The sequence below is a fragment of the Atractosteus spatula genome, chromosome 14 (assembly GCF_055471065.1).
Source record: "Atractosteus spatula isolate fAtrSpa1 chromosome 14, fAtrSpa1.hap1, whole genome shotgun sequence".
NCBI classification, from domain to species: domain Eukaryota; kingdom Metazoa; phylum Chordata; class Actinopteri; order Semionotiformes; family Lepisosteidae; genus Atractosteus; species Atractosteus spatula.
Window position 1 is genome coordinate 22,788,904 of NC_142719.1, and position 13,322 is coordinate 22,802,225.

The 13,322-nt window shown below is 35.7% G+C and overlaps 1 protein-coding gene across 1 annotated transcript in view; it reads right to left on the minus strand.

Moving 5' to 3' along the window:
- LOC148820911 (complement C3-like) overlaps positions 1 to 12,133 on the minus strand; it is a 74,544-nt gene extending 62,411 nt beyond the window's left edge. The window contains exons 1-3 of the mRNA XM_088932818.1: positions 12,066 to 12,133; positions 8,954 to 9,149; positions 8,162 to 8,324 (exon numbers count right to left, since the gene is read on the minus strand). Of these exons, the coding sequence (XP_088788944.1) occupies positions 8,162 to 8,324; positions 8,954 to 9,149; positions 12,066 to 12,133 (427 nt within the window). The remainder of the gene's footprint in view (positions 1 to 8,161; positions 8,325 to 8,953; positions 9,150 to 12,065) is intronic.
- Between the last annotated feature and the right edge of the window lie 1,189 nt (positions 12,134 to 13,322).

Below are 13,322 nucleotides of genomic sequence, written 5' to 3' on the forward strand. Positions count from 1 at the left end.
GAATACTTTCGCAAGGCACTGTAAGTCTAAATCCTAATATAAGTCTAAACAGTATTAGCTTTATTTACGGGTTGCAATTTAAAAAAAGTCAAAAACCGCACTCAAAATGCAATTTAGAGCTTTCTGGCAAGAGGAGACACCCAAATTAATAATGTAACATGCCACTGTTTGTGCATGAACAAGGTTATACTGCTATTTCCTTAGATACGCGATTAAAAAAAAATAAAAAAATTTTGAATCCCCGGCGGAACACATTCCATAAGAATCAGCGCTTTTATATATCGCCTTTAAAGGTGGCTTCTCAAAACGCTTTACAGGATAAAAACAACAATAACAGCAACAACAACAATATTGTATTTCATTGCACTTTGACAGATCGTCCTTAAATCAATTGTTGACTTTTCTCTCTTTACTACTGTACTTGTTTGGATTGACTGAGCTCCGCTCTGTACCACACAATGATCCCCCCAGAGTCATTGCCCCGGGTGATTTGGTTTTTTTTGACAGAGGGTAAAAAACTCTCTCTCTCGCTTGCCCTCCCCCCCCCCGTGTATTGTCTGTTTTTTTTGTGCTGTCCTTTGACAAAACAAGGCTCGCCAGATAATGTGAATCGAAACCTGTTTTTCTAGCTTTTAAAGTCGTGCGATGTGTAAGCGGGAACACATCATTATATCTTACATATGAAAAATACATAATATAGCTCCCAAACAAACGCAAACGTGTTTTTAATAAGATGCTTTTATTCACTCATAATCCGACAATTTCAGGAAGACTAAGGAAGGACTAAGGGAATTGTCATCTGTTGTTGAAGCTCTGTGAGCTCGGTGACTTTCAGACCACTTGTTATCCCAGGTTGTTTGAATCGCCACAATTCAAATAGAGAAAAAAGAGCTGACTGACAAGATTTAAGATGTGGCTGTCAGTTGGATTAAAAAAAAACACATTGCCCGACATTTGTTGCATTGCTTGAAAAATAACTTTATTTCAAAAGACTGGATAAGTAATTCAAGTGTTTTTTTTTAACTTCCTGAAAAACAACTAATAATTTAACTATATGTGCAAACGTTTTATGATATGTCGCTATTGTGAATGTCTGTGGACATGTGCTGGCTGGACAGGAGGCTGTACTGTACACAGAGAGGGGCGGGAGGGGGGGACAAGCCGATACATACTCTAAGAGTTTGATTAATAGGGAATATAATATATAAATATAGTACTAAAAATAAGATACACTCTACAGACATTCACAACAGCGACTGTCAGAAGATAGGACACGGCGGCTCAGACACCCGCTGAATGGAAAGGGGCACTTTAATGTTCTGTATGGCTAATACTAAATCCAATACTTTAATATTCTTTTCTGTATGTTTAACAATAGCAGGTACTGGCCTAATTCGGCCCTGCACCCGTTGTTAGGTGTTAATGTGTTGTTGTTAAGTGTGAATTTGTACCTGTTTCCCTGAGGTCTGGCTTTTTTTCTGGAAAACCATAACTCTGGTCTTGTCCAGATTGACTGTCAGCGCCAAGGTCTGACAGTGCTGCTCCAGCAGTGCCAGGTTCTGCCGCAGCCTCTGTTCTGTGGGCGACAGCAGGACCAGGTCGTCTGCAAAGAGCAGGAACTCGATTTCTGTAATTAATGCAGATCAGTAAATCAAGGGACAAAACAATTATTGCGCCCGGCTCCTCAATGGGGTTTGACGTGCTAATGCGTTGGTTTAACAGTCCAGGTGTGGCAAGCCTCTAATGTCTCCCGACTTTGGCAAAGGAACCTGCCTTTCATTGGACGGGAAAGCAAGAGCCGACCGCTATGCCGCCCCCGTGTTTTGAAATCTTGTGACTTTTGAAATTTACTGGGGGTGGACCACGTCTGTAAATTTCGATGGGTCCAGAAGCAAAAGTGCCTTGCCTTGCAATCTCCGGGAAACCATTAGTAGCATGGTGAATCGGAGATTCTCAACCCTTACTTCGTGCGACTGGAAAAGAATTCGTGATCGGATCAACGAAATGCTTCGTAGAAGGAGGCGCTCTTTTCCTCTAGTCTAACAGTCTGTCCACAAACAAAAACATTCCTGTTAGACAAGAGGAATGTTACTTTTTGTCAGTGAAAACCGTGTGTCTCTCTCTGCTGGATGTCCCTCTCACTCTCTGCTGAATGAATAAAAGCATTTTATTAAAAACGCGTTTGCGTTTGTCTCGTATTTACTTTGGTCCTTTTAACTGTTTTTCCATCTACTGTATTGCTTTGAGATGCCACTTTTAAAGGTGATATGTAAAATAATGTTTTTTATTATTGTTATAGAGAAACATGATCAGGTTCAGAAAAAAAGATCTAAAGTATACTAGTTTGTCACTCTTCTCATCCCCTCTTTGCTAAATGGCTTTTGAATAGTCACATGAAGAGAGAGGTGAAACAGCCCTACACAGCCCTGTCGCAGTACACGAATATAATTATATCTTATTAATTTCTTTAGATACGCGATTCTTTTAATACAGTCTTTGCTGTGCTCTTGAGGATCCTTGTGATATTTCGAGCTCTGGTTGAATGATAAGTGTCGCAGTTTAAATAATTTTCGTAGTTAGAAATTATGAAACGCTCTGTTAAAAGCAAGGGAGTTTTTATGTCCGTTGCAGTAAAAGAAAATGCCTGACAAAGTAGGGCTTGGACAGATTCCAAGTGCATTTTTGCAATTTACGTTGCAACAGACAATGTACAGCGTGTACTATTCTTGTGTTGCGGTACATGAATATAATTATATCGTTATTAATTTCTTTAGATACGCGATTCCATATTATATTCCCTTTTAATCAAATTCTAAAAGTATGCTTGTTGACTCCGTTAGTTAAAGACTTCGATGCTTAAAATGTTTAGGGAGAAATGGAATACTGGTGTGTATGTTTTCTTTAAAGTACCGAGACCAGCCATATACTGTATGTTTAAGTTCCAAAATTAATATCGTTTATGGCCTTCACAGGCGTTACAGTATGCTCCTATTCTTTTTATGCTCAGGTACTAAGATTTCCCTTCAGTGGTAAAATTCCATATACATATTCAATGCTTAAACGGGCACAGTTAAGACATTAAATATACATATACATACTGTATACAGTACAGTTTGCATACGGTAATATGTTTATGTTCCTAAATCAATCTCTTTTATGAGCATGTGAAAGGCATGGTGAATCGATTCTCAAAAATTACTGTACTTTGCATGATTGGAAACAAATGCGTGATTGCGAAATGCTGTGGTGTTACTTTTACAAAGACGGTCAATGAAAAAAATAATGTGGACCAGGGCAATACTTTGAGTTTACAGCTTGTCCAAGGTCATTCATTATTAATACTATTAGTAATATCTTCGTTTAAAGACTTTGATGGCGACAGCTCAAACATGAGAGGTTGAGCTTTATTAGCTCCACCTTGCAGAAATTCCGGATACTATTATTTTAATTGCGGTATTATAGGAGAATTTACGGTAACTCGCGGTAGACCGCGAAAAGCACACCGCAAAATAATGCAGTACCTCCCGAGCATTTTGAATGGCTGCATCTGTAAGTAGCAAAAGAACAAGTAATAGGTTGTTTCCATGCTGAAAAAAAAAAGAAAGAGAACACAACGTTTCGGCCGTGGAGCCCACCTGAAGATGTAAGTAGGTGACTCAAAGCTCGAAGCCCAGAAGCAACAATAATTAATAAAGTGTGTTTTCTACTCTCACGGTATAAAGTAGAACAATGTAGAGTACACTACATGGTTATGTATTGGGAATGTTTGCAAAACGCTTTTTATTGTTTGTAATAAGTTTGTAGGGCGCTCTGAATGAGTTAAACTTGCAGGACAAATAAATGTGTTTATTTATTCACAGCCGAAACGTCGTGTTTTCTCTCTTCTCTTTTCAGCATGGAATAAACCTATTACTTGTTCCTTAACAATGACAACAGTGCATGCTACTGAAAATTCCTTCCCATCCCCCAGAACTGTTCTGTTCTATTCTATTCTACATAACGTTACACATTACAAGTCCTAGCCTTTGTGAGAAGTACGGAGCTACGTTACATAAGGTAGCTGCAATGGAATATACTAGTAGGTAAAAGTTAATTCCAAGCTGGAAAGAAAAGACACAACATGTCTCCTCTATAAATCTTTAGTTTACAGACCATCCAAGGTCATTTATTATTAATAATATTTTCTATGTTGCATTAAAATTGAAACATTTTGTATAAGTGTAAATCCACCTATTTTCTAATCGTTTTATCCAGGACAGGTAACAGTTTCACCCATCCCCCTTCCCTCGGCCTGCCTGACTTGTTCCCATTTTTAACCATTTTATGTCCGAATTGAAGTGGGTGAGAGAGAGTAGAAGAGACAGAAAAAAAGTGAACCCTGTTTTTTTATAGTCAGAAGGCTTCAACTGTTGCATAAAAAATATAGCATAATGCCTTCTCACGTTATGAAGTCAATTGCACCTGGAATCCGCTTTATTCAAACTAAGGTTTCTAAAAATGCAACCAGGTACTAGATAATGTTTAAATAAAAGCTGTGAAATGTTTAACAAATTGCGATCTTTAAATCTGTAGGTTGCAGGCTCTGTGTCATTCATGTTTTTATTTAACTATTAATATCACTTAACATTGAATATGAAAAACACAAAAAATGTTAATGTAGTGTACATAATATTTATTATTTTATTTTTAAAAAGTCTTTGTTAGAACAAAAACTTGTGCACAAAGCGGGTATTGAACTCGGATCGTCTACATACTGTACTGTAGAATGATCAGCTTAAAAATGTTTCTAAAGTAATCGTGTCAATGATTCAAATAAAAAAAAACGTGTTTACAAAGAAAGTGGATTACAGTTATACTATCAGCTATATAAATACATATATTTAGATCCTTAAATTAATATAGTTATTAATTTCTTTAGATAAGCAATTCCATATTATATTCCCTATTTAGCAGATTCTAAAAAATACGAGGTTTTTTACTGCAATAATGTGCAAGTATTCATAGAACAGGTTAATCACTTACTGTAACTCACTTAACTTTGAACGTGTTGTGATATTTAGAAATACCAACAAATTCAATATAGTGTTGATAATATTTAGTTTCTTTAGTTTTTCAAAGAAATGTTTATTTGTTAAAAAAGAAATTCATGGCAACAGTTCGGTTCAAAACCCCAACCTCCAGAATGCAAGGCACACACCTAAGCCATTACACCAATACTTTGCTTAACAACTTAAACTATAGCTGAAAAGGGCAGGCAAAATGTCTTCATGTAGTCACGGGTGAATGAGTTAAACTGATGCAGACGGTTACAAAGAAAGTGGACCACAGTAATACTTTGAGCTTCCAGCCTGTCCAAGATCATTCATTATTAATACTATTAATAATATCTTCCATAAAGACTTTGATGCATAAAATACTTATGCATAATTAAAATATTTACAATGAAGGTGGAAGGTTGTGTACTTTTGTCCAACTGAACACTCTTGCTTATATCAATTATACCAACCTTTTAATGTTTAATGATTAACATGCTGTAATACACAGTTTAAAATGATTAAAAGTCTAATGAGTATACATTTTAAGTTCTTAATTGGAAAAAGATTGTCCCTCAGCAGTGACCGCGATTCAAAACCGGGCGTTTTCTGGCGACAGCTCAAATGCTGTATATGAGACGTTAAGCTTTATTAGCTCCACCTGGCGGTTTAACAAGGTGCTTCTGGATACTATTATCATAACCTGTGGTATATTGCGTTATGATGCGCCACGCCTACCACATTTTGACGCAGCGTATTTTGTGCATTTTTAAATGGCTGGATCTGTAAATAAAAAACAAAAAAGTGGCCAGTAGTGACTTGCATGATTTATGGTCATGTACTGTAAAATAAATTGCACTATACAGTACATTACAAGGCTGCACCATATAAACAGTTTTCTATCAGGTAAACACATTTTCACCACAACAATGCTGCAATAATTACATCAGGATGTTTTTTATTTATAATATGCTGTTTTTAGTGTGTTTCTTGGTAATTTAGTGCAAGTTTTCATCCAGCATTTTTCATTTATATACTGCTGATTCATTTAGAGAGACTCTAAATAAAATGAACATCTGGTTCGCTTGGTTTTAATTATAATAATAATAATTGCTTACACTTATATAGCGCTTTTCTGGACACTCCACTCAAAGCGCTTTACAGGTAATGGGGACTCCCCTCCACCACCACCAATGTGCAGCATCCACCTGGATAATGCGATGGCAGCCATAGTGCGCCAGAACGCTCACTACACATCAGCTATCAGTGGGGAGGAGAGCAGAGTAATGTAGCCAATTCATAGAGGAGGATTATTAGGAGGCCATGATTTGTAAGGACCAATGGGAAACTTTTACTTTCCCTGCAAGCAATTACAGTATAACATAAGAAATTGTAATTGTGTTTTTTATACAGTATATATTTATATATTATGTGTAATGCTTATATGAAATGCAATACAAAAAAGAAAACTTCTAGTTTTAAATTTAGGTTGTTCAAGTTCATGTTACCTATCTCTTTCCAATTCCCATTGACATCCATTGATAGGGAAACAATACTTTAAAAAGGCGTCATTCTTCAGATGAGATGTAAAACTATTGTCCTGACTCTCTGTGGTCATTAAAAATCCTAGGGCCTTTCTCGAAAAGAGTACCCCAGTGTCCTGGCCACATTTACCAATAATGGCCTCCTACAGATCTCCATCTATGAATTGGTTACATCACTCTGTTCATCTCCCCAGTGGTGAGCTATTGGTGTACTATGGCTGTTGTTGCATCATCCAAGTGGGTGCTGCACAATGGTGGTGGAGGGGAGTCCCCATGACCTGTAAAGCGCTTTGAGTGGATTGTCCAGAAAAGTACCATATAAGTGTAAGTAATAATAATAAATTCTTATTGCTATGTTTGTCCCGGATTGTGCCATTGAAAGTAGCTTTCCAGCTGCTTTCATTTCCAAGATACAGCACTTTCATTTTTGGGGGATGTGAAGTCACTCAGCCCCCCTGCAACAATGCAGGAGAACCGAACTGGTCTCAATTGTTAGTGGAGCATTTGTGCTGATTTGTGCTATTAAAAGTAGCTTTCCAGTTACACTTCCACTTTTTCCTCACTTATCACTCTGTAGGGGTCCCAGGGTCCTCATAATCAAAGGGGATAAGAGTGGGGAGAAGGGAGATATGATCACGATATTTCATAACATCACTGATCTTAAATGTCTGTAGTTTATTGCCTTAATGAATACTACCTTTTATATTAGATTTTTATTATAATATATATTCTACATTGTGGCTTTATTGATTAGTGTTTAAAAGCAAATATGCATGGAAAAATCTCAGTTCTTTTTAAGGGCACCTTTAAATTCTTTTACTCTCTTAGAACAACCTTATTGGTCTACTGATAGAAGTGTTGTTTTTTTACTCCTGCCATTTTTAGTGTTATATTTAACATGCTCTAATATGTAAAAATAATAAAAATGTCAATAAAGTACACATAGTATTTATTATACTATATTTTAGTACTGTATTAAAGAAAATCTTTGTTAAAATCTTTGTATTTGTTAAAAGTACAACTGGCACATTGGTCAGGAATCACGCCTGGGACCTTCTTGCTGGTTTGGACAAGTTAAATCAAATACCACAAGAGGTACCTTTTCCAATTTCCACAAGAGTTTCAGTTAAACTACAAGTGTTTCATTGTCCATTGCAACAATGAAGACAGCAAAATGTATTTAAAACAAGCATGTGAAAATGTTTCCAAACTAACAAGTGACCAAATTAAAGAAATGGATGAAGATAGTTTAATACACTATTACAACCAGCTATATAAATACAGTATATTAATATTAATAAATTAATATTATTAATGATGTTCCAATGAAGCTAACGTTTTCACTAACATCTAAAGCACCACAAGTGACAGCTACTGTATTCTTGCCCATTGAAGATTCTTTGGTCAGTATAGCACTCAACTGCTGCACGACAAAGTCATTTTACAGTGATTTTGTAGAACTTTACAGTACTTTCTAGAACACATTGCGATAGTTTTTATTGTCAAACCTTTACTGTCTGTTCCTGCTGTGATTTTAATTTTGACATAGACTTACACGTTCTGAATGCTGTAATGTTGTCTTACCTGTGTCTGTGGGAGTGTAAATGGATTTGTCCGTCTGTACAAATATGTATCCAGAGAGAAAAGAAACCAAAACAATTTTCTCCAATACTTCTCCTTCAAATCTTGCTTGGAGAATTACATACTGATTGGAACTGGATTCTTTTTTAAATGAATTATCAGGGATCTAGCCAAAGAAAAGGTATAGTATATGACCAGATGACACATTCACGTTCATTTTGACTAAACCTCAGTATATTTAGTACAGAAAATTTGTTATAAATGTATGGTTTAAGAATAGGAAAATAATTCATTGAGGAACAAATAGCTTTATTAAACTCACGAATGTGGAAGTAATTCTGTTTTTATTTTATTTTGCAGTTGCATTATTTCTCTTGCGATATGTTACTATGGTTGTTGTTGACTAGCTGTGATTTAAAAGTTTTTTAAAGGCAATGAGAAATAGTCAATTTTAAAGATGTATAGTGTATTTATTACAGTTATTATAGTTGTTTATTTTGTATTATTTCTATACTTATTGTCTCACACAGTGTCTGCAGCAGGGGACTTGAACCCATAACCTGTCATGGCTCTGTAATGAATTCTGAATGACACACTGCTCTCTGCTCTCCCCACTATAACTAACCTTACATTTCTGAAGCAGAGATTTGGCAAGATCATGCCTGTTTTTTTCTTTTGCACTAGTTAATTCATAGTCATAGGAGCTCAATCTTGGAACATATATTACGTGAAGTTTTAACAGCTGAGTAATTTACAACAAGAATTAAATGTTTGACTATTGAACGTGGCACTGACCTTTATTTTGTGTAAGGCCTGGAACTGGTTTCCTGCATGTAGAGTAACATGGCTCTTATGGAGCTGTTGCCCTTTTCTCTGGAAATCAAGCACGAGAATGTCCACTTTTAGGCTTCCTCCACTGTAGTCATGAGCTTCAACCATAATATTTTCTTCACTTGACACCCGTAGAACATTAGGGGCAGTAAGAACATAACTGATAAAAGAAAAAATATATAAATAAAATCTTGAGATATTTGACAATGTTAAGTCAAACATTAAAATGGAACAACAATAAAATTAGACAATTTAAGGACATAAGAAATTTAGCAATCAAAAGGTATCCATTCTAAAATTTCATCCAGCAATTCCTTAATGAAATCAACAGTTGGTTTTTGACTACCTGGTTGAGATAGCTTTTACATATATCTACAACTCTTGGTGTAAAAAAAAGTGTTTCATAGTATCTTGTTTTGTAAATTATATTATAAAAATAATTTCTGGTTGTGGCCCCATGTCCTTGAATCACTATTGAGTGTGAAATAGTCTCCCTGGTTGGCCCTCTCTACTCCCCAAATCTGTTCTCACTTTACCACCTAGCCCAATCTCTCTCTGAAGAGATTTAAGTGTCCTTACAAGACAATCCCAAAAGAACAACAGTCATTCTTTTTTAAACTCATTTTAAGGCTATAATATTTTTGTGTTATGATTATCACAACAGATCACAATATTCAGAACAAGAACACAGAACACAATTTGTTATTATAGTTTTGCACTATGTAGTTGCTGACCAACATGAAAGTTCAATCCAATCCATCCATTTTCTAACCACTTATCCACATTAGGGTCACAGTGGCCCAGAGCCTATACCAGCAAGCAAACACCTTGGACAGAATGCCTGTATACAGAAATACAAACACGCACACACTCACATCTAGACAGTTTTCCCAGAAGCCAATTAACCTACCAGTATGTCATTGTACTGTGGGGGGAAATCAGAGTACCCAGACGAAACCCATGCAAATACAGGGAGAATATAAAAAACTCCACACACATAACAACACAGGTCAGAGATTGAACCCAGAGCCCCAGCACTCCAGGATAGCTATGCTAACCACTCCAACACCATGCCACCTATGAAGCCTTCTTTAATACAACATATTGACAATAGTTGTTCTAGTCCTTAGTTCTTTAAACCATTAGCTAATGTCTTGCAAAGTTCTGGTGAGCCTTAAATGTTTCAGACTATACTTTTAACAGTGATTTAATTGCACTATATGAATAGAACTTTCTGATGCAAGGAATGGATACAGTCTTGTGGCTAAGGAATTATTTTATACTTTGCTTCATCATCTATCCACAGATGTACCTGCTGGACTTACAGTATATCAGACTATAGAAACAAACAAGATACTAAAACAGTATTAATGCTTTGTCTATGCTCGTGACAACACTCCAAAGCATTGCTTGTTCCTCTAATTGGACTATTTAACAGAATATTAACTCTCTATGCTGAGGTCATAGTCTTTCAACATGACAATATTGTATGCCTGATTTTAGATTTTTACTTCTCCCTGTGTTGATGTGTTGATTTTCCCTAAACCCCTTATCAGTGCTCGGTATCACTTATCAGTGTTCTATCCATTAATACATGTCCACAAGCATGCATCTAGACTGAATGAAAATTCAGTATCTGGTCTGATTGAAAATTCAGTCCAGTTATATGCATGTGGAGCTGTATGAAAATTTAAATACAGCAAACCCTTGGCTTAATGGACCAATAGGGGAAAAGGGTATATGTAATTACCAAATGTCTGTTAAATCACAAATAAAAATTGTTTTAATTCTAAAAGAACACTAACATACAGTATGAGAAACATATGCATATAATATACAGTATATACAGTATGCATTCTGAATCTATTGACTTATTTTTTAACAACTGCATTCAACACAGACAATGAAAATTATTCCTGTGTCTTTACTTTTTTGAATATTAAAAATAATCAAGCTCTTTATTTAATGTGTCATAAATATAACCCCATAAAATTCACTAAAGCATATAAAACACAAACAACACCCATTATAAGCTAGTGACCTACTCCTCAACGACAACGACACTGTTGATATTCCACAATTTTAAAACCATGAAGCATTTATTGTACTTTGTTTTGTTATCTGTGCAGTTTACAGAGCCTTTTTTTATATTTTCTTAGCATTTTAGTATATTTTTTAATTTATTGCTCTTTAAGGAATGCTAAAGCATACAAAACTCAAATAGTAAAATCGAAAGTGCCTGCTCCTATATGACAGCATCGATATCCATGCCATTCATGACGTATTACAAAGTGCATGCACAAAAGGTGTTATTATTGTTTTATTATATTTGTCCACAAGCTACTACTTTCATGGACATTGTCAGTTTTTGCACGGAAAGTCTGGTATTTCTGGTTTTAAAGACAAAATTTCCCTTCAGCAGAGCTAGTCCTTTAAATATGAAGTCAGTGAAACTGACAGCTTACTGTCTAAAATATCATATGCTCTGTATGTACCCATCAACGTTTTTTTGCGGTTATTTTAACAAAACCCAAGAACCACAGACACTCCAAACAGACCAACTCCAAATTCTCCAAAAACTCAAAATCCTGTTGTTAGTCCTAATTAGTGTCTTCATAATATAATTTCATAGAATAAGAATTATTTTTCTATAATTACTTTGTTTGATTTTGCTGTCCTTTTTGTGAAAGAGTACAATATTTTCCAGTCATGGAAAGTCATTGAATGACTGCTGGAAATGTTTTGCTAAAAGGCTATAAAAATATCCCACCTTTACTTTAGTTTATTTGGTAGAAGACTATTATTAGAATTGTCTGGACGATATGAAATTGAACATTTGAAAATAGTAAAAAGTAAAGTTTAATTGTTCAAAATCATGTACTATGTACTATTAAGAAAAAAATTACTATTAAGAAAAAAAATGAAAGCAAACTAATTTTAAAAGTGCAAAAAACATTTTGAATATAAACTATGTTTTCAGTCATTTGTTTTCTACATGTCTGTACCTATCGTATATTCAAATGTATCTTGAGACAATTGTTATATGTATGGTAAATTTAATCAAAGCAATACTTACAGGGGTTTACAGCTGGCAAGATTTGGGTTGGAGAAAGCCAACAGAGTGAGAAAGACAACCGCAAGCATCCTGCTAAAATTAGTATATCTTACCCCTTCTATCAGAAGGGCGCCTTTAAATATTGCATGCACACTGAAAATCTGGCAAGAAAAATTTAACCTTTAGACTGAAAGGTAGTTTCCAATTATCTGCAACTAAATTCTTTCTAAAATCTCTTATGAAAGACATGTTCAAAGAAGTACTGGAAAGAAATTACAGAATTTTACAGGAAATCAGACTATGAAACAACCCTGTATAATCAAATATTTAAAATGCACAATAGTCATTCATTACTCTGCAGAGACTAGAGCTGTGGCACGGTGTTGGAACAAGTACATGTGAGAAAACTTGAGAAACAGCAGTTCCATATGACAGATTCCAGCCTAAAGGATCAAAGGTTTAATGTATAAAAACTCAAGAGGTCTTCAAAACCGTAGTGAAAGGGGTTTTAATTCTAGGTAAAAGTTCTGGATCCCGAGATGAAGTTAAACAGATGAGTTTATTGCATGCAAGGAACAATAAAGCCGAAGTCTTGTTTCCCCGCAAGAAACAACAAAACTGAAGTATTGTTCCAAGTGCCAGTACAAACTTTAGGTTTATATAGTCCTTTCTTGCTGCTCTGATTCGTCATTCATTATTATGGTAAAGGGGGGAGGTCACATGTTTGACCAGTTTACAGCTTTTTGGCCAAATGGTCAGGGATTAGTCTCCAGGGGGTTCCCTAGCTCTCCTAGCTCGCATCTGGAATCCTTATAAGTTAAACCCCTTCCTGCCATAAACTCCAGCCTTAGAAGTCTAATCTTCATGCAGAAAGGACTTAAAATTAACCCCGTCTTCACATCTTACTTCACTACATACACCAACTCTTACTTATAACAAAGTTCCAAGTGAAAATACTATCCATTCAGAAACACATTTATATGCACCTACACTATGTGGCTCTGTGGCTAAGGAGCTGCGTATGTGGCTAGAAGGTTGACCGTTCAAATCCTGCAGCTGGCAGAGGAATCCTACTCCGTTGGGCCCTTGAGCAAGGCCCTTAACCTCGACTGCTCCAGGGACACTGTACAATGGCAGACCCTGTGCTCTGACCCCAGGCTCTCTCCCTATCTGCATGTCTGTGTGTCTTATGGAGAGCAAGCTGGGGTATGTGAAAAGATAATTCCTAATGGAAGAAATTGTAAAGGGTTAATAAAGTGATGTTATTTTATTATTATA